This window comes from Leptosomus discolor, chromosome 14 (assembly GCF_034619465.1).
Source record: "Leptosomus discolor isolate bLepDis1 chromosome 14, bLepDis1.hap2, whole genome shotgun sequence".
Lineage (NCBI taxonomy): Eukaryota > Metazoa > Chordata > Aves > Leptosomiformes > Leptosomidae > Leptosomus > Leptosomus discolor.
The window spans coordinates 15,385,631-15,407,151 of record NC_141404.1 but is presented as its reverse complement, the minus strand read 5'-3'; the positions used below and the strand labels follow the sequence as shown (position 1 = coordinate 15,407,151).

Sequence of the window (21,521 nt, the reverse complement as noted above, 5' to 3'; positions counted from 1 at the left end):
GGCAAGCCCCGGGGCTGGCTTCCCATCCCCCAGCACTGGTCTCAGCCTTGCATTGGGTAGGAAAGTCCCAACAGTGAGAAAATGTCAGCTAACAAAGGAATTGGGGTGCCTATCCCAAGCTGTCCTCTCTCTCCTCGAGCAGGGCAGAGGCCAAAGATTTGAGCCAAGGCTGCAGATACCAATTCTGCTGAATCTTTTCACTGTGCTTAGTCTGTAGTGAAAAAAAAACAACATACGGCGCGAGGTCGAGGCAGCCCAAGCTGGGATTGTAGCACAGGACTTTGGATACAGCAGAGTCAAGCCTTGGCTCAGCTGCATGCACTGCTGCATTGCAAGGTGCTCCTTGCCTGAGTTACCCGACAGCAGCTGATGCCTGGCAATGCTGCAGCAGCCTTCCAACCCACCCAAAGCCAGCTTGCACAAGCCTGCTGCCTAACCTGCAGCCCCTCTGCTCACCAAGCACCCTTGCCCTGCCTGCAGCTGGCCCAGGCAGAAGAAAGACAAGACAAAACAATGACATAACCAAGGAGGCACAGGCCAGCGGCAATAACTACCGTGTTTTACACCAAAGAAATGCGCAAGCCTGAGGAGCAGCCTCCTCCATAAGCTCGGCTTTTCTGGACACAGGGGTGGCGTGGGCTCCGGAGCCCTGTTTCGGCATCTGGCCGCGGTGAGCTGGGTAAGTGTGCACAGCTTCTCGGCGGGCAGGGACGGCCTGGGTGCCATAACCGCTAGATGGTGCTTTGTTGACATAATATTGTCAGAAATCTCTTCCATCCACTCCCAGAGGCAGCCGCAGTTAAGAGAGATGCAGGCTTCAACTTTGCTGACTGTCTGCTGAGCTATTTTTGCTCTCCAGCAAGGTCGGGGGTGCCCTTCCCTTTGAATTCAGAGGCTGAGATCTACACTGATGAGCTATGGGCAAGTGATACTTTGCTGCAAATCTCCTCCTCTGCCTTCTCCCAGTCCCACCCATCAGGCTGCTACTGGTCGGTACGGCAAAACAGCTCACTTAACCACAAGTGCTTTTTTGATCATCACGCAAATGATTTCCCTCTCTAGTTAGGCAACGTTTTATATTCAAATAGTGAGAATCTCAGCACTGTCTTTGCTTCCCCTGGCTTATTTTCAATTTGCTCAGTTCAGACAAAGACAGAGCGATCTGTATGATACGATACTGCAGCTTTCATGCATGGCCGTGAGGCTGACGCGGCTCAAAAAGTAATAAGGGAACATGCATATCCTCTAATCCTCTCCCACGTTGCTAAGAATGATTAATGAATTCAGAGTTTGTTTTGTTTTTTTTTTTTTTTGAAAAACAGAAATCTCACAGTCTTTTCAGTAAAAGGCATTTGGCTTTAAATCAGATGCCTCTTCTTGATGTTACTGCATGATGTGGCTTTGAAAGGGAACCTGCAGGCAGCTCAGCATGGGGGAGAAAAATCCTTTTTTCCTAGCTTTTGCAAAATATTTCCAGCTTCTCAGCTAAGCTGATAACTGCCTAGTGTGACTAACGCTCGTGGTTTTTCCCTGTGCTGCTGTTCGGTGAGCCACGCAGACCCGCTAAGAGGTTACTCTGTCATCCTGGTGTTCAGGTCACAGAAAAAAGCCCTGTGATCTCTCAGGATTCAAGCTCTCCTCTTGCTGATACCAGCAGCTCCTGCACCTTAAGTGCTGACCTAAAAATGCTACAATTGCTTACTCGGAGTTTTTCCTGAATGGCTAATGCCAGATGCCAGCCAGTCAATGAAATACATTCTGGAGACAGGAAAGAGGTTTAATATATAGCATTAGTGGGAGTCCTGGGCTTAAAAATAGATTAAGGCACACAAAAATGTGTTTAAACAGACTTAAATTTATTCTCTGGCACATAGGTATTTGCTGATTTTATGGTACTGCTACTGGCAGCTTCTTCAAGGAGGCAGAGAGCTAGGCTAATGTAATCTGGTACAGGTGGGGGCTACAACGGAGCCACAGGAGGAGGCGGCGAAGGAGGAGGAGGAGGAAGAATGCTCTAGGACTGTGTTAGCAGAAAATGCTGCCGGCTACATCGGCTTTGTCTATAAAGCAGTATGTACCAGACAGAAAAACAGAGCAATTCTAGAAGAACAGGAATCTAACCACAAAATAGCACCTCGCTGTCCGTTTCTGGCTGGATGCAGAGGTGCAAGAAGTCTGCTGGACAACGCTTGGAGCTGGAGGGAACCTTAGAGATCCTTCTGCCTTCCTCACTTCTCTGCATTTGAAATGCAGATGTGATTTAAAGCAAATAGTACAACCTACAGCTCTTTTCTGTTTAAAGAGGTACTGGATGAACATTTAAAAATACTCTAATGGGGCTGGATCTGCCCTGGAGTCCCAGCTTCTCTGAAAGCACAGAGCTAGCCAAGACAGGGACCAACACCTCTGCTTTAAGGGAGAGCAGCGGGTTACTAAGCACAGAGCCTTCATCTCAGAGCCACGGCAGCTATAACCGCAGAGACCCACAATTTCTTCACACAGGGCTGTAGTTATACTAACATCAGTGATGTCAGTAACTGTGAAAACTCTCCTGTATGCATGGCACAAGATGTACAGGTACCCATGAGCTGCAGTATCTCAGAAGAAAAGATATGGTGTGAGTACTGCTGAACAGGGTGTCTCACACAGGTAATACTAGACCAATACTTCATTCTCTCCCTTTTGGAGCTTTTTGTGGAGCTAAAGGCCTGGGCACGCTCCCCTTGGTTCATCTACCAAGTCCTCAGGCTGTGAAGGGCTGGCACCAGGGCTCACAGCGCCACGGGCTGGGTTTCCCCAGCCACCCATTGGGAGTCAGTGCATTTCTCCGCCCAGGAGAGGGTTTTTGGATGCTACACCAGATCAGATCCAAATTTTCTAGGGATGTGCTAGGCACTGATGGGACTTTGGTTGTGGCAGAAATGGCCTGATAGCAGAAGCAAACACCTCCAAGCATAACATCACCTGCCATCTAGTTACCATTTGTGGGGGAAACAGGGATCACACAAAACGCCACGGGGGAAGGCGAACCCCTGTTACATAGTCCGCACCCTCACATGGAAGGGATGGCTCACAAAGTCAGGAGAGCAAGGGTGCCAGAGAAGATGATGGAGAGCATCCACAGCCTCTAACTGGTGGCAGAAGGAGCACTGCTGTGCCATAGTTGGTATCTTACAGCAGGGAGGGGGTGCTGGAGCTCACAGAGCCCTGCATGGACTCGGGAAGAGCACCACGGAAGCTCCTGGGGCAAAGTGAGCCTCCAGGAGCCCCTGTGCAAGTGATGACCATGGCTGTTGGAGCAGGGAAGTCATCACCCTGGTTGCTTCCAGAGCAGCTAAAAGCTCCCTGTGGTGTACAGTATGCAGACAAGACTCCCAGGCTGGCAGAAGAGGCAAGGAGGTTACTAACCGCTCGAACGCGTTTGAGACGCTCCTCTAACTTCTCCTCTGCTTCACGTTCCTTTTGTACTTCCTCCAAACGATTGATTAGCTCTGCAGCAAACTTCTCTGGTTCAACGTGGATATCCTTTGGCATTCGGTATGTACGCTGGAGGAAAAACACACAGGTTAGAAAAAGATGCATGAAAAAATCCCACGTTTATTTTGGAGGCTTCAATAACTGGAAATGCCTGTCATTCTGGTGGGGAGTTGAGAGAGGACAGGCTGGCAGATGCAGAGGTGCCGCCTAGGACCACGGGGCTGGAAGCTGAGCCACCACCACAAGCTCCCTGGCTGGCACCAGCGCCGCACATCACCCCACATAAGGGAAAGGTTTTCTGAAGCCACAACTGAACAAGCTCTTTTGGCACCAAACTCCACTTCAGGATGGACATGCTTGCTCTTCTCCCATCAACACACCGTCAACAGCAATATCCTGGTCTTAAAGGGTGGTAGAAGGATGTACAGACAAACCTCTCAAAAATCATGCTTAGAGTAGTGATGTTTTCACTTTGACAAAAAGCAGGACTCTTATGCACACTTATTCAGCTTACCCCAGGAGGATCAGTGTATGCTGGTCAACCTCTGCAAACCTAGCCCACAGCCAGAGAAAGGAGTGGAAATCCTATCACCTCTAAGACATCTTACTTCCCTCCATCTTCTTTGCCCAGCCACAAAAGGCCATGATTCCCACAAAGCATCCTCTTACTAGAGGATCCTGGAGGACTGCATCTCAGCTCTTCAGAGCTGTGCAACAATCCCCTGTTTGCTTTATCAATACAGCAACCTTGCAAGTGCAGAGATACCATTTTTCTGCTTGCTCTGGGTGAACAAATGAATATTTATGGTAATTCAAGGGCATTCTTGGTTCCTTATGCTGAGTGACTTTGTCCCTAAATTCCTGAGCTCTGGGAAAAAAGTTTGTGTAGTCAAGTATGAAGCTATCAGCTGCTGTATCTTTCCCCTAATTCTTATCCCTTCTGCATTACTTTGTTAAAATAGTAGAAAAAAAAATGACACAGTAGAGATAAAAATTTAATTTGGAGGAAAAATCTATGGAAAATCTAACAATATAAAAATCTGCATTCAAATATTTCAATACCAACGTGACAGAAATATACACTCTATAGGACCAGAGATAAAACTAAATGTGAAGACGTGAGATAATGCATAGCATAAGAACAAATGCAGCACCAGAAGACATCGAGCTTGAAATCTTTAAAGGAGGATCAGGAACCAACTGAATTTATCCCAGACCAGCCAAAAGATCCATGTGGAAGACTAAAAGAATGCTTCACCTCAAAACCTGACAAAAGTATGGCAATCATATTGGTTTTTCTCTCTGCCAGCTGCTGAGTGGAAGGCAGGGGAAGAAAAATAAAGGCGTAAGTATCCTGCTGATGGCACCAAGAAGCTGAAGACATCTTTTACAACATCCAAGTTGGGTTGCAGAGGTCTCAGTCAAAGCACTGCTTATTTTGTTCGCCGACAGCAAGACCCAGCCAACCCTGCCAGCAAATCTCAATTCCAGCGCTCGCTGCTGTCGCCTTCTCTTCCACGCTGGATGGTGCTGGGCTGCAGTGTCCCTGGGGACGTCTGCAGACACAACGCAGCTTTGCAGGCAAAAGGACTGCCTGCTCCAGCACTCACTTTCCATGACAAGCAGAGGAACCAACAGCTCCACCTGAAGCTGTCCCACGCAGGACTGACCCATCCAAGCCGGGAACAGCCCCAAACAACCATCCCGTTCATCCAGGGATGCAGCCACTGGAGAGGACGTAATACGTGCGAGCTACCAGGTGGCTTCCACCCTGGGATGACAAAATCTTTGCTGCCCGGACCTGAAAATCGATGGCCTATATTAAAAAGATACACGGCAGAACAAGATTTTCATCATCAAAAATGATGTTGAGTCTTGAAATATTGGCACAAGGGCCAAAGTGGCATGCTTTGTCCCAGCATCTGGACCTTGTGTTGTCCAGAAATAGGCCCCAGACGTGCTCCATCATGGGGAAAGATGTGGCAGGGCTGGTCCCTGCTCTGTTACTCCCTGGGGAGCTGCTAAGATCCAAGTGATGTTGCCCCACTTCCCCCGCAGAGCCCAGAGGAGCACTTCTGGCTAAGTAGCTAAGGGCGTCTGCTTTCATCAGAAACCCCAAACCCATGACCACCACCATCCACCTCGTGAGGCAGCACCAGCAATTCCCGAGGAGGGGAATCTCTCTCTCGCCTGACAAGTCACAACTCGTCGGGTGACGTGTTCACTCCCTTCTGCCACCTCAGACATGCCAACTCTCCCTGCGGTTGTTTATATGACGGCAGCACCAAGCCCTGCTCCGTTAGAAACTTAATGAGCCTAATGAGAGGCAGCTCAGTGCTCAGCAGTTACAGTCTCGGGTCTCCCTGTGCAGCTACCACAGCGGCTTCCACAGCAAAGCAGAACCAGAGAAGAATTTCCCTTTATTTTCACAGCCTCTGATGCAACGAAGCATCCCAAACCAAAGTCTCTCCTGGGCCCCCAGTAGCAGTGGGTGCAAAGGCTGAAGTTTACTAATGTGCCTGTTTGAGCCCTGTTACAACAAGGTGGTTCCCTCCAGGCCCAACAATGCTGAAGGACCTCAGCTCCATCTCCGATGAGGATCAGGGTCCAGGGAATTCAAGAGAAGATGATTTTGGTCTTTTATGACTAACACTTCAGCATGTTTATCCAAAGTCTTTCGAAGTCTGGAGGCAACTGAAGCTCAACTACAGAAATTAAAATAATCAAACCAAGAATCTTTAGGATGAATTCAGTTTCCTCTCTGATAAACCGCTGCATCTGCAAAACCCACTGCCCCATCCTCGGAGCTTTCCACTCAGCACGACAGTTTGCAGAGGTCCTCAGCAGCCTGTTGAAGGGTGCAAGATGCAGTCCCCTCTGTGAAGCCATCTCTGCAAGGGTCTCCCTGACCATCCCAGTTCAACGCAACTGAAATAAACCTCACTTCACCCCACAGATACCGGCTGCATGTGCCCTGCCTTGTCCTGGTGGGTGCCCTTAATGGTGACTCACAGAAAGCTGGCAAGCAGGATGATGTTCTGAACATCGCCATGGGTCTGGCTTTATTCCTAGCTCAAAGGATGAACTACACAGACTTCCCCAAAACTAATAGTATGCAGAATAATGAATGCAAATTCCTTGTGCTGAAACAATACAGATAACTGCTGAGGGCTCTCTCTATCTCCCTGGACAGCAAACATGGACTGCATTGACCTGGTTCAAAAGGCTTAACACAACAAAGTGTTTGAAACTTTTATCAAATGACAGGCCTGACTTCAGAAGGGAGACATGTTCCATCAAAACCATCCAGGTTGAGCCTGTGCCCAGAGGAGAATCCTTCAGGGCTTCAGCATTTTGAACCTGCCCCCAGGTTTCCCTGGGCATACAGAGCCCTACCAAGGGAGCTGTAAATAAGCTGTTTCTTGTTCTGATATCAGAAGGGCTCCAAACGCTTTTCTTCCAAGTAAAGAGTGCAAGCTGTTTGGTTTTGGAGGATCCAGCCCTCCAGTATGGACCAGAATGAGATCTCTGGTCATTCTGCATCAACAACTCAGAAAGGAAACGTTTCATTTTATTGTTTCATCTACAGCAGTTTTATCTAATGTTTTATTTAATTATCTATTCATTGTTATTTAATGCCATTAGTTCTGAGGGGTCTGTCCAGAACCGAACCACGCTGAGTTGGGGAGGTTGCAGAGGACAACAGATACGAGGCTGAATGCCAGATGGGTTGGAAAGAAAGAAATCGCTTGAACCGGTCTGGGTGAAGCAATCTTTCCTAGCGACAGCTGTGAGGAAGGATTTCTTGGGGTACCTATCACCAGAACATTGACATGTGAAGTGTCTGAAGCTCTGGTACCTTTGAGAAGAAGCAGCCTGCTAAGAATATGTGAGATACACAAGCCTTCCAGTAGCTCCACTTAGCACCTGCTATCATGTTTTCTCCTTCTTTTCTTGGAGCTGATGGAGTGGGAGTTGCATGGACATGAGACAGATGCAGGTCTTGGGTTTTGATGGATTTCACCTTCCCTGAGAAACTGAGGTTTGAGGACCAAGTTGCACATCAGAACACACTGGCATCCTAAGTGTGTGGTTTTACTATGATACGTGAAAAGGCTGGAAGGGAAGAATCTCATCGCAGTTTGCTGGTTCCCCTAGGGAAGAATAAACTTCAATTGCTCTGAGATGAAACAGGAAGTTTTCCAATGTTATCACTGGGCACCCCCAGAGATCCACAGGCTGGGCCAAACCATTTCTGACAGATCCGACTGGGCCAAAGAATTCTGTGTGGGTAAACCTTCCTCTTCTACAAAAGGTTTGATGCCTCCATGATGCCTGAGTGGCTGATGTTAGATCACAAGTCAGTCTTGGAAATGAAAGGAAGATGGCAGCCTAGAGAAGCCAAGAGAAAAGAACTTCTGAATCTCCACTTTTCCCAGATTAATACATTCCTCTGTGATACATGTTTTTAAAAGGATAAATAGTGTTTCCATGCCAGAAACAACTGTGGCAGAGCTCATGGATAGCTGGATTTCAGCATCCACTTTAGCAGCATTCAGGGATTAGCAAGGAGTCCTGCTGCTGCAAGGCGTTTGAGGAAAATGATATAAAATGGCTGATGGGAATTCTGAGTAGGTTCCCAACTTGCAGGAGCAGAAAGCTCATTTAGCTGTAGTTATCCAGGCAGCAGGAGACATGGGCTCCTCCTGCACAAGCCCCACGTGTACACCATAGCAGAGTGGTCACTCAAAATCTTCTGTTCCACCCAAGAACACTACGGAAACCACCTTGTAGCTTCCTCATTTGTGGGGCAGGACAGGACAGCTCCCACGCAATGATCAAGCTACAGAAAGAACATCACAAAATGGCCTCTTTATGCACTTAAACAAACAGAAAAAGGAATTCCAAGTCTTATTGCTTGAGGCTGGATTTCTCTGAATTTTCTGGGAAAAAGGAGCATCTCCCATCCTCTCCTGGGAACGGATGAACACCACAGCCAGGGTAAATACAGGTACGGCCCTGCATTCTCTGGACTTTCACCCTTCCTTTGGGAACTTGGTGCTCCAAGACTCTGCTTGAATCCGAGAGAGAGATGGAAAACCACATGAAAAGCAACACTCACTCGCCGTGTAATGGGTTCCTGCCAGAGGCACATAACAAAGGTCTTGCTGCTTGCTAGAGACCTTCACCCACTGCATTCCTGGGCAGAGTGCCATTTCACAAAACACTACTTTCCCAAACTGGTGAGTTTGTAAGTGTGGAAGATGCAGAACACAGCCATCCATGCACCAAGACTCCTGCTGTAGCAGGGCATCCTAACCAGCGCATGCCTTTGTTATTTGGAGGCAGCACGGCTGCTGCAACTAGCAGGCAGTCTCCTACAAACATATAATCACTACAGTTTATAGCTTCTGGACCTAACTAAAAGTGCTGCTATTAAAAGCAATATAAGTTCTTTCAGGATTTTGCATAATAGCCCCATAACTCATTCCTAAGGGAACGGTAAGGTCTCTAAAGGACTTCTGAAATGACTTTTCGGAAGTAGGAGGTTCTTTACTATCACTAGGAAAACATGCCATGCATTCTGCAAACACTATCAGTACGGACTCTGACTACACTGGTTAGATATGAGTCCATAAAGACCTTCACTCAAAGGTTGCAATTTAGTCATTGCTGCCCGTTTAAAAGCATGCTAACCACCAGGCCCAGGCGGCCGATGGAGACTGCTTTAGCTACGGTCTGCGAGATAGCCGAACCACCAGCTTTGGAAAGCAACACTTGAAGAAACATTTGCATGGCTTCTTGCTAATTGGGGATGTTTAATTCAATAAGCGTGCAGCTAGAGGTGATTTTAAAAGACTAACTTTATAACATTTCACACTGGTGTTGTCAAAACATATTGTCTAATTACCTTCTCCTTTCTCGGCTGATTGATAAGCGAGGGCAGAGCAGTGCCTCTCTGAAGTTGATGCCAATTCTGTGTCAGTAATTGGCTGGCAGGAGGTGCCAGAGTGTCTGAACTAAACTTTTATTCCCTGGAGAAAGACTAGAACTAACTCGACTTCTCAGTCCTCCGCTCCCACATAAATATGCGTCAAGATGCCTTTTTCCCTGGGACTTAGAATTACAGCACAGAACCTAATGGGAGCAGCGGATGTTTCACACAAAAATCCTTGTGAAGCTTCTGTGTGTAGTTTAGGAGGAATATGTAATTCTAAAAGACCGTGTAGATAAGAAGGATAATATAAAAATTTATAAGCAGCAGGTGGCCAATTTAAACCTTGTTCCCCCCCACCCGCTTTTTAACTGGTTTCCAAAAAGGTCGATAAAATTTAATGCTAAGTAAAACTAATTAGCCTGCAAGGAACTGCTGCCGGAATGACACTTATTCAGTTCAACAAAAGAAATGTTTGGCAGATGGAAGTTCGTTAAAGCGGAGCTCACTATACATATTTAATGCTCCATACTCTGAGTTTATAACCTGCAGTTCATTGAGGCATTGCCAGTGCACATGATCAACAGAAAGCCACTATTATTTTTATCCAAAAGGTAAAGCCACTGACAAGCTTTGAAGTCAGAGAATATTCACTCAGTAGTTCCCACTGTTGGGGAACAGCAACAACAACAACAACAAAAAATAAAGGCCAAGCTTTCAAACTTCAACTCTAACAAAGCCATGCTTACAGTAAAAACGGCATCAAGTGAAATAAAAAGGCACCCAGCCAGCCTTTTCAACAGCGACCACACTGTGAAAGCAACTGTGTGAAAAGAGAGGTGACTGAGCAAGGATGGCTAGTGAGCGTCCGCAGCCAGGGCTTTTATTGTCAACCCAGTGATCAAAGCACAGGAGACCCTCTTAAATCTAAGGAAAATAATCTAATTTAAAAGACAAAACAAAGAGTGGTAGTTTTGCTGGGGTTTTTTGGTGTGATTTTTTTTTTTTAAAGTCAGATTAAAACAAGGGTGTATTTCTGCTGGTATTGTGCTGCTTTAAGCAGCTGCGTCAAGTTTGAAGGCACTTCTGGAAAAAGCAGATGGAGGCTTTTTTTTCTCCCTATTTGATTTGTGCTGGAGTCCAGTTGTCCAAAGGGGAAAGAAGCACCTTTATTCCCTGCTAGATATTAAATGTCACCTGTAACTTCTCACAAAAAGAAAATATCAATAAGCAGAGCTCCAGATGCTGCTGCAGAGCCCCAGCAGTTATGCTCATCTTCCAAAAGCTGGTTGCTTACCTGGAGCAACTGGGGAGACAGTATCAGACAAATGAAATACTTAGCCTGCACCTTCTTTGCTCTCCTGCCTCGTATGCCCAGGTGGGCTTTGCTGAGTCCTTGAGAGCAGGTTACAGCTCCCTTTGGCTGCCCAGTGCAGAAACACTGCTCGGGACAGTTGCATTTCTCCCCAGCTGACCTTGGCTGAGAGCTGCATCAGCCTCCATGTCCAATAGCCTCCTACCTCTTCCACAAACACCTCCAGCTCACCCGAGGGCATGCAACCTGCTTGCAAGTAGACGCCAGACACAGCTTCCATTCTCATCCGGGAGAAACAACCGGCTACGGACTGCATGGTTAAGAAAAATTATGTGTTTTGGGCAGGCCTGGATGATGACTTTGCCAGAAGGCTACCAAACCCTTTCTTAGCATGGTGGATTTCTGTCTTAAAACATCCCCACATGAATACAGCGCTAAGGGGAGTTAAACTCGAGCAAGCAGAGCAACTGTACACTGGAGATCTCACATATTTTGCATATTTACCTCTGGGGAAGGAGATAATGCTACTTACAGGAATGTGAGGTAGTGGCACACGTCCATTTGCTTTGGCACTTTCTTGCATCTCTCTGCGATGCTGCTTGCGGAGTCTGTACGGCGGGATCCCATCTCTGCCGGAATAAAACAACAACAAGCCCTGCTTTAGTGCCTTTCTCTGATACGCCATGGTCATTTAAGCCTCACTGCTGCAGAGCGGCAGGCAGGAAACCCCTTTACATTTGAGAAAGGCTTTGCACGCCCAGGGCAAGTGCAGTAGAGCAAAAGGAACCCGCAGAGGGAATGATGCTCGCCCAGGTCCCCACACCAGCAGCGCTCTAGTGTTGGGTGCCGGGGGGACTTACACGGCATCCGCCAGGAGCAGAGTGAGGCAGGGCTCCTGTGACCGCTGCCGTAGGCAGAGGGCAGGGAGAAGGACTTGGACCACATCCTGGTACCTTTTATAGTTGGTTGCTTTCTATAAAAGAGCCTGTAATGTACAGAGTAAACCACAGGGCAGGCTAGGAGGGGGAGGAGGAGTGGGAGCTCGGTGAGCATCTACACCAAGGGGAACTCAGTCGGGGAACAAGGTACATATTTTTAAAAGAGCGTGACAACTTCTCAAATGGCTTATCAAAGCAAAGGGGTAGGCTCCGCTGCTCTTAAGACAATCTCTAGCTCAGTCACAAAATATGGGTTTGATACTGCAGCTACTGTGTGGAAGAACCGGGCCCTCTCCCCAGAGGCGGCTGCACAAGATTAGGGAGAGCAGCCATGGGCAGCAATATCAAAGTGACCCAGCTCTGCTTGGGTTTGTGCCTTTGCTGAAAAAGCTGGTGACTGAGGTCTCTGCAGAGGGAGGAGATAGTGGTGGCCACGATCCTTGGTCCTAACAGACCACGAGCTGGGTCCGTGGCTCTACCGTGAGCTGGGGGACGATGCAGACCTGCTCTGCTGAGCTGCACACAGTCCTTCTGCAAAGGTGGGGGCCTGGGTGCTAGTGGGTCCCAGTGACGGGCATCAGCGGGGTCAGAGGCACCAGACTTCCCTAAGCACCCTAATGGCAAAGCATCACTAGCTGAGTACGACTTCAGGCAAAGAAAGGAAAAGCATTTTTGTTCTCACCATTGTGACCACCCTGCTTACACCTGGGAATGAGGAGAAATGTAAGCGAAGTGGAGCCCAGTCACGAGATAAGGACACGGGCCTGTCTCCTGGTGACACCAAATTATTTTGAGAAATATCAAAAAATGCAAAAACAAATGCCAGCCTGGAGCTTGGCAATTTGGAGCTTTCCTTTATTTTATATGTCTCCCTGATTCAGTAGAAGTAACTGCTTGGGAAGACTGTGCAATGCCACAGAAATGGATGGAAATGAATGGAGGGATTTGGTTTGTCTGAAATAACTTCCATGCACACATGCTGTCTCTCTCCAACCCTGCATTACTCCGAGCAGTGCAAACGAGCCAGTCCCAACAGCATCTCACAACAAGATGTTTGCACAAGCCAAATGTACTTAGCACCTACCCTCCTCCCCAATGGCCAAGCACAGCTGCTTCTTGAGAACATAAACCAAACAGTTTAACCAGCAGATTTTTAAAGTCAAGATGCCATTTGGCAAGGGAAACACAATTTACACAATTGTGGTGTTTTGCCTGAAAACCCGCTGAGTTACAAGCACTAGCTTGTGCAAGGACGGTCACCATCAGCTCTCTTTCCCATTTCCATCATGCCTGCTGCCCCACTGGCTCCCTGGAAATGTGGGTGCAGGCAGAATTGCCACCAAATTACATCAGAAGAATGCAATTTCATGCAGTAACCCAGGCATTCAAAATGAAACACCATTAATATAAAATAAAACCCGTGATTAATTACAAGTGCTTTTTAGTAGGAAGACAAATGAGAGAACAGAAAATTAGCTGGGCTAATTACAGCTCTGGCTAGTGGCTGCAGGTAATGTGGGAGGAGGAGGAAGAGCATGTCTGGGAGCATCACCTCTGCTGTGCCCAGCAGTGACATGTTATGAGAGCAGAGCAATTTCCCCAAGCATTGCTATACCGACAGGCGATTACGATAGCTTTCATTAGGCAGCTTCATTTTCTTTAATGATGAACCTCCATTTGAAAAATAACTTAAGAGTCACAACAGTTAGAGAGTTGCACCACATCATGACGTGGCTTCTTCCAGACTGGATGGCAACAAAACAACATGCCATTTTTACAGGAAAAAAAAAGTAATCTGGGGGATTATTTTAGCCCTTGCTGGTCGGCATCAATAGACAACATTTCAGCTGACCCACCGCACAAAACCTGGGCGCCAGAACACAACTCGCATGCTAAAGCCACACTGCCGTTTGCGGGAAAAGCGGCATTATATTAGAAGGTGCAATTTTTCTTTCTTTCTCTCTCTCTCTTTTTTTTTTTTTTTTTTAATTCTCCCCAGCAGCAGTCCCAGCGGAAAGAGCGACTTTTGTTCCCAGCACAGTAGCGAAAGGCTGATAATGGCCTCTAATCTATCCGGCTTCAAACACATGTTCAGCCCCGCTGTGCTGCCTTTGATGTCATTTTAACTAGATTCCCCAATGCCACCTCTGAACTTGGAACATTCCTTCGTTCAATGTACTGTGCCAACTCAACCAGAGGAAGCAAATTCAAAGATAAGCACTTTAATTTTATCCCAACAAAACCTTATTCAATAGACGGGGGGAAAGCAAGGAAAACCAATAGCATACTTTTGTTTTCCTTTTGTCAGGTAGCTTGCTTTGAGATATTTTCAATAGATAGAGAAAGAATATATATATATATATATATATATAAATAAAAACTTTTTAGAGAACATGTACTTTTAAAATAAAACTTTCACAAACTGTTTTTCCTTGTTTCACCACGTGATTTTCTACAGCACCAGAAAGCTCTGTGCTGAAATGCAATGGGGCGGAGCGAGAGTATTTCTATCATTTATTTAAAGATAATGCAATTGGTTTGCTATCGGGGAAATGCGGAGGCTTCCTCTCCTCTCCAAACCGACCTGCAAGAGCCTCTGGTGAGCAGGGAGGTTTTGCTGAGGCTCTGCAGGCGCACCCTTCTAACAAGGGCTGCCTTTCTCCTCCTTAGACAGCTTCCGAAAGCAACCATTAAGCCTATCAAGTCAGAAATCACCATTTGGGATCTTTTAAATTAAAAAGCTGTTAAACTTGTTTAAATATAGCACAACTCAAGGTCGTTCTGGATCACTGGCCATAGGAAAGACAGGAAACAAATCTACAGCGAATTTGGTATTTTCTACCAATTACTCTTATCAAAGCACCACCATCACCAAGAGACCTTTCTCATGTAAAGAAGCATGACGGGAAAATCGCCAGGGATTTTGGCCAAAGGCCAGTCATTTGAGGAATAATATTTAACCTGCAAGGTTTTTTTAAGGAATAACCACTGCCCTAAACCCCTTTGCTCTGGCGAACTGCTATCCTTACTCTGGGGCAGGTTTGATTGAAATTGCAGAAGAAGAGCATCCCTCCAGCCAAGCCCAGGAGCACCGAGTTTCCCAAGTGCCTGGGGGAAGACAAAGCTGTCTCCCAACCAAGATAAGCCAGGACACATGATAAGACCCAGAGGAAGGAGTATTGTTGTTTAGTTGGACCACAACACTGGGCTAAAGAGGAGACATTACCTCTTGTTTACCCATGTAAGCTCTTGCAGAAATATAGAGAAGAAAGATATGGACCTAAGGCATTTCCACATCTGAATTGGAACATCACACGGCAATTTAATGCATTTCAGCTTCTGCCTGTTGCCTTCCTACCTAGATTTGCCTTAATTTCCCTTAAGCATCTCTGTTGTGACAACTCCTCCCACCCAGAGGCTGTCTCCTTCACTTGGGAAAGATGCTATCTGTACGCGGGGGTTTTCCAAGACAGCAAGAGCAGCTCAAGACTGCACTGTAAATGCTGCTGCAAGCCTGGGGCAGGTTCCGAGCAGCCCAGGGTGGAGAAAGAGCCCCAAAGCCTCGACCCACCACTGACCCATGTCCGAACACCAGCGGTGAGCAACTCAGCCCCATCTGTGGCCATGGCATGCTTGCTGGGCCAGTGCTTGCTGACGCCTTTCCCCGGGTCCTCTCCAGACCTTGCCTCCACACAAACCAGCTAAAAAAACACAGCTGCCATGCCGATTATAAAAACAGGTTTCAGCAGCGAGGACTGGAGCTGTTTTGCCTACAAGGGCAGAGGAATTTGTATGACACAGGAAGACTCAAAAATAATCAGCAGAACACAGCCATTTAAGAGCAATGTTTTTTAAGCCACTCAAAAAGCAAACTCTTCCAAAAACAGGGACTGATAACATACTCATTATATAAATTCAACCCATTACAATAATATTTACCAGTGCTTGGAAAGACATCCTGTTGAAAGTTTGTCTTTTAGGCAAGCATGCTTGTAGCTGGTACCACAGAAATTACTTCTAAAAATGCTTTGGTGAGCTGGACGCTCCCAAAAAGCCTGTGTGTGCCTCCCTTTGCCCCGGCTCAGGAGGCTGGATGGCCAAAGAGCATTGCCCAGGTCTTTGCTAGCGGCTTTGCATAGCTGGACTGTGCACGCAGGCACATTCAAACCCCGCTTTGCCACGATCAATACAACACCAAAGCTTGGAAGGGAGCTGGTGACAACTAACACATCAGAGTATATACAACCGCTCAGTGTGTCTGCCTGCTCCGCCGACTTGAGCTGGCCAGCACTGGGAGAGCACACCTTGCATCAGGCCATACTCGCTGTGCACCCGCCTGTTTTCCCGGTTTATTAGCGCTCCTCAATTAGCCGAGGTTTGCATCCTGATTGTCTGGACACATTCTCCTCTGACGGAGGGTCACGGAGGTTTCCACCTTGGGATCACACCCTGTTCTGCCTTTGAGCAGAAGCCAGAGTTCTTCATTATTGAGCTTGACTGCTGTATGTAAACAGCACACATAGGGAAGAACCTTGCTCATCAGCAAATGAGGCTTTTATTGCCATTTTCCTCAGAGGAGGCCTAAATTCAAAGCACCGAGACATGCAAGTCTTGTCAAGCAGCAGGAGTCCCTTCTTCAACTTGCGTCTGGTTGTTCTTCATTTTTGCTGCCTTGAGCAATTCTGCAAAAATTCCTTTGAAACTCAGGAGGCAGATAGGTTCAGCAATGCCATGTAAAAACTGAACAAAACCTAGTACTGGAGTTTTAAAGCATGTAATGAAGAGCAAGTGCTGAAAAGAAGACAGAGTCTTTGTAAGCCAAAGGTCAAGGCTGTACATCCAGAATTCCAATTTGGGGATCAATCTGCATGCATCCAGTTTGAGATGCACAGAAAGAAAGATCCCAGGTTTACCCTTATGATTTTTAAGACTTACTTAAAACGAACCACTGAGATTGGGTTAGTTATTAGCAGAAGGCAGTGCACTTATCAGTGGTAATTAAAGTCCTAGAAGCAGCCTGTGGTGGACAGAGGAGGGATAAAATGCCTAAAGGAGAAAAGAAAAAAGAATGCACAGGATGGTCAAACAGAAATTATTCTGCTTGTGAAAGAAATAAATTATGGCCACTAAAATAAAAATTAGGAGAGTGAAGAACTCTGGCATAAATGATCACAACTTATTGCAGGTATAACCATCAGTGCAACCCCATGAGCCTGCTGGACCAGTGGAAAAGGAAGTGCTAAAAGCTAATTAATTTTAAGAGTTCTTACATCTGTCTCTCCTGATAACAAGAAGTTACATGACCCCTGCTAGCTTCAGAGCACTCCTCCATATAAACTGATGAATATAAAGAATCGCAGAAGGATGCGGCAAAGTAGCCGGATTTGAATCAAACGAAGCCTTTAATTAGCAGTCCTCTACAGCTTTCTGTCTCAGGGGCATCCTCTGCCTCCCATGCCCCCTTCGCCAAGGTCTCCGTTTTTTTTTTTTTGCAACATGGCACGGATAAGGTGCAAGGAGCTGGTGCCAGGGAGCAGAGTGGACTCAATAGCTGCTCCTAAATGGCTCCAAGCCTCTGTGGAGCCAGAGACAAGCACGCTACCGGCTTGCGTAGAGCCACCACAGCAGACTCGGAAGTGCCCTTACCGTATCGCACGTTCACCAGCTCACTGTATTAACTGAGGGCAGGTGGGGAACTGCTGTAGCACCCATTAACAACATCCACGACACAGGCTGGAAAGTTTCTCCAACAAGGTCTGACAACTCCTGACATTCACAGTGACACTAAACGAGCCTCTTGGATGACTTTGTATTTACAGCACTGCCGTTAATAAAACTCTCTCCTAATTCTGTAAACCTGTCATCTTTCGCTTGAAGAATCAAAGGGTTTCTGCTCTACAGAAAGACACTTTTCATTTGCACTACTAAAAAAAACCAGACCAACACAGTATTTTTCCCAAAATCCTTTTTTTCCATCACAAAGATGCAGTCACAATGAAATCTCATAAACCCTTTTTTCTCCCTTTGCAGACCACCTTTAAGGAAGGTATCTTGTGGGTGAGACACAGGGCACTGTCAGGAGGGTGAGAACTAGAAAAAAGCACAAAAGATTTGGCAGGGACTTACTGGTACAAATTGTGTCAAAGTGCAGTGGTCATCGGACATAAACTAGAATTGGTCAGTCACCAATCCTACTGAAGAGCAATTGCAGACTGGGCACAGTTTGGCAGCAAAAAACTTCAAGAGAAGTACTCCGGTAAGTGGAAAGCTCTGTCTGACATTCATAAGGTACTATATCTCATATCACTTACTACAAAGCCATCCAACATCCCTAATGCTTCTGGCAAGAAACATTGCAGGAACTCTGACCGAGCATCATTTATTTTAGTTCACTCAAAGCATTTTATGTTGTAAATGTTCCCAAGACTGGCAAGGCTGAGTAGCCTGCATAAGGACAAAACAACCCTGCTCGAAAAGAAAGAGAGAATGATCATGACCTTGGTTTAGTCAGATATTCCCCCCAACACCAGCTGTGGCAAAGCCTCCCCCAGACCAACACAACAGCAGCACCACCCCTAAAGAAACAAACATGCTGTTGTCCCACTTATTGTCCCACCAGATTGGAGTTACTTACACGCTGCTGTCTGTCAGCGACATCGTATCGGCATCACTGGACATGCTCTGCTGCTCGCTGTCATTGGCACTGGTCGCTGGTGCCAAAGCATAGCCCGTGTTGACATAGTAAGGGTTAACAGGCTCCCTCCACGACCCATGCCTGCAAGAAAAATGAGAGAGTCAAATTAGGAGGACACAACCTTGACCATACTCTGCACCACTAGGCATACAGGCTCTGCCTGGAGCCCCAGCATCAGTGACAGGCTACAGAATAAGCTGTGTTCATACTAAGTTGCGCTGATAGAACCATGAAAAATTTGACTTATAACTGGAAGCAAAAGAGAATTCATGGAGTAATGAAGATGATAGTGTTAGAGGTGAATAAGGGAGGGAACAAGACTATATGGAAGAAGTATAGCTCCCATCAGGATTTATGGTGTCCATGGGCTAACTGCTTAGCATTGTCATTCTATGAGTAAGGCAGGACATCTAAAAGCAACACCTGGATAAGACGACAGCATTTTTTTTAGTCAAAACAGGCTTCTGCTCTTCCAACAGAGAGGCATGTGTAGCCCGGCTTACCCATTCTATGCTTGCTTTTACATCCCTCTTTACTGCAACATGTTTGCCAAGGGAGGGAGGTAAAGCAAGAAATGGCTCTTGCTTACAACGCAGTACCTAAAGCTGACCTCAAATGTCACGCTCAGGTACATCAAACACTTGCAAATCCCACCAGGAAGGACCATCTAATCACACCGGCTTTTCCAGTGGACAACCTGCTCACGGATCTGGGGAGGCTAGTTTGTATGCAACCACATGCCTTGTCCTGCAGGCAGGTTACTCAAGTACCTGTGCAAGCAGGCCAACCTCCTTCTCTTCCACAAAATGACAGGAAGAGAGACCGCCTGCATGAGCTGACTTGGGAAGCGAGTTCCTTGCTCAGGAGGAGACCTGCATTAACGGTGAAGCAGCCTGTGAAACAAGCAGGCAACAGCTCCTTCACACTGGCTCTGCCACTGGCATAGAAAAGCTCCTGCTGCCAATGTACCTCCAGCTCTCCTACACCGCAGGACAGTCAGGCCACGCAGGCATCTTGTTGTCACTGCAAGTCAATTCGCAATTTGCCAGAAGGAGGAACAAGCTGAAGTGTTCACAGCAACACAGCATCATTTAACCCCCACTCTCCCTGCCTACCCCTCTGCATGAAGAGCAGTGTTTGTAAGAGATCTTGAAGTTGATGAATTCCTGGGTTTTCCAAGCTCTGTTACCAGCTCTGAAAATCAGAGTCCTGTTTTAATTCAGATCACAAAGCTCATCAGCACGATCTTTTATTTAGTAATTCAGTAACCAGCACCAAGTTGATGTGGTTTGCAATGGACCTTGAACAAACACCTCCAGGGAGGACAAATCACACAATTTGTGCTTCCCCATTCTGCCACGAAAAGATTTTCTGCCTGTACGGCAGTGGTCAAAGTCCTACAGACAACAGAAAACAGTCCCTGCCCTGATGAGTTTACATGTAGATAAGACAAGGAAACCTATTAGAAATGCAGAGATGGAAGGACCAGAGGTGGAAAAGACACCAGCAAAGGGAAAAGTTGGCAGTTTCTGCATATTTGTACAGAGTATAAACAGGACAGCCACTACATGAACTGGGACTAGCAGACAAGCCATTTAGGGTGGAGGTTTTCAGAATGATTTATGTATAATATGGTACTCTGTGTACAAGGATGGAAGCATTACCGAAGTGTTTTAAAACCTGAATTCAACAGGGCTATAGCCTTCAGGTAACACACTGCTCATATAGCTCCTATGCACCCTGCCCTTTTGCTCGTAGACACCGAACCAGTTTTCCTTGTAATACAAGGGGCCATGGATATTCATCGGTCACTAAGAAAAATCATATTGTTTTAGGTCCATTATGGGGTCAGTTAGAAACAAATTATGCTTCTATTCTCAAAGATAAAATTAGTATCTTGCTTGCCACAAACCAACAAAAACTCCAAGCCATTTCTCCTTGAACGACGAGGCTCAGTATAGGTACAGAGCTTTGCAAAGACCATTCAAAACTGAGTCAGCTGAGGTTTTTCACAACTGTTTGAGGAAAAGGGAGCCTTGCGAGGTTTCTCCACACTCGGATGCAATACAAAGTCAGTTGGGTACAAATGCTTATGGGCGCCTTGGGATGGCGAGTAACCACTGACATCTTCTAGCACACAAACTTCCTGTCTGTCACTGTAAATGTGCACTTGAGCAACCTTATTTCTATATTCCATCAGATTTCAGAACAGCTTTCTAGGGCAAATATTTAAGGCTGGAAACAATTTGAACAAGGTCACTCTAAAAAGCAAGGTATAATAAGCGAAAACCTTACCAGCCCCCCTTCACCAGTTCTCCTCTTGCATAATGGTCAGTTCTGAACATTAAAGGAGTGCTGTGCAGTGCAACCCTCCTGTCAAATCTGATGTGACAGTTGTGTGATGGAGGCTGATACAACCTCTTAAATTGAGGCTGGAATGACAGAGAGTTGAGGCCTTCCCTGCGGGCAAAGAGAAGGATGCTTTCTGGATAACCCAATTAAAATATAGCACCAACTTCTAGTGGACCTTCTGCCAGGACTCTCTGGAAGAGGCATGGATTATTCTAGCAGTATATTAAGAAAGCACTATGATATACAGAATAAAACGCACAGATCAATCAATTTCTCCTTTGTATCTGCTGATACAAAGACAGAGCAGCAGAGAGAATCTGAAGAGTTCATTGGGTATGGATCTAAGATGGCTTAAGGAATCAAGAGCAAGCAGATGGGTGCTGGGTGGTCTCTGGCCCCTCTGGAGGAGTTGGGATGGACAGGCTCTCCTGCAGCACTCCACAGCTGTGGCTTTCCCACTGAGGATGCAGGCAAGAGTTTGGTCACAACTGTTGTATTTAGCTAAAATTACACACTTCAGCATGTATACAACAGGGATTACTTCCATTTTAGCTCTGCCTCTAATACATCAATGCAAATGTAAACTTTCGGTAAGTGTAAGTACATGGAAAGGGTATAGGATTTCAAAGCAATCATAACAGGTTACATTACTTTTGAGGAATCCATCTGTATTCAATCCTTCTCCTAATGTTCCCTCTCCCTGACAACTCTCTTCAGCTGGCTCGTATCACTATTTGAATGTTTTGTGCCGTGCCTCTGAAGAACGCTTTCAACATCTATTAGGAGGAAAACATTAAAGGAACATGGAGT

At 46.4% G+C, this 21,521-nt stretch overlaps 1 protein-coding gene across 3 annotated transcripts in view; it reads right to left on the bottom strand.

Moving 5' to 3' along the window:
• The window catches only part of AXIN1 (axin 1), a 71,007-nt gene that overhangs the window by 13,003 nt on the left and 36,483 nt on the right, over positions 1-21,521 (bottom strand). For all 3 annotated transcript variants that reach the window (XR_015183875.1, XM_086472986.1, XM_086472987.1), the window contains exons 2-4: positions 18,300-18,440; positions 11,260-11,356; positions 3,409-3,546 (exon numbers count right to left, since the gene is read on the bottom strand). Coding sequence is in view for 2 of the 3 variants with exons in the window: in XM_086472986.1 (XP_086329112.1) it covers positions 3,409-3,546; positions 11,260-11,356; positions 18,300-18,440 (376 nt within the window). In the remaining variant the exon portion in view is untranslated. The remainder of the gene's footprint in view (positions 1-3,408; positions 3,547-11,259; positions 11,357-18,299; positions 18,441-21,521) is intronic.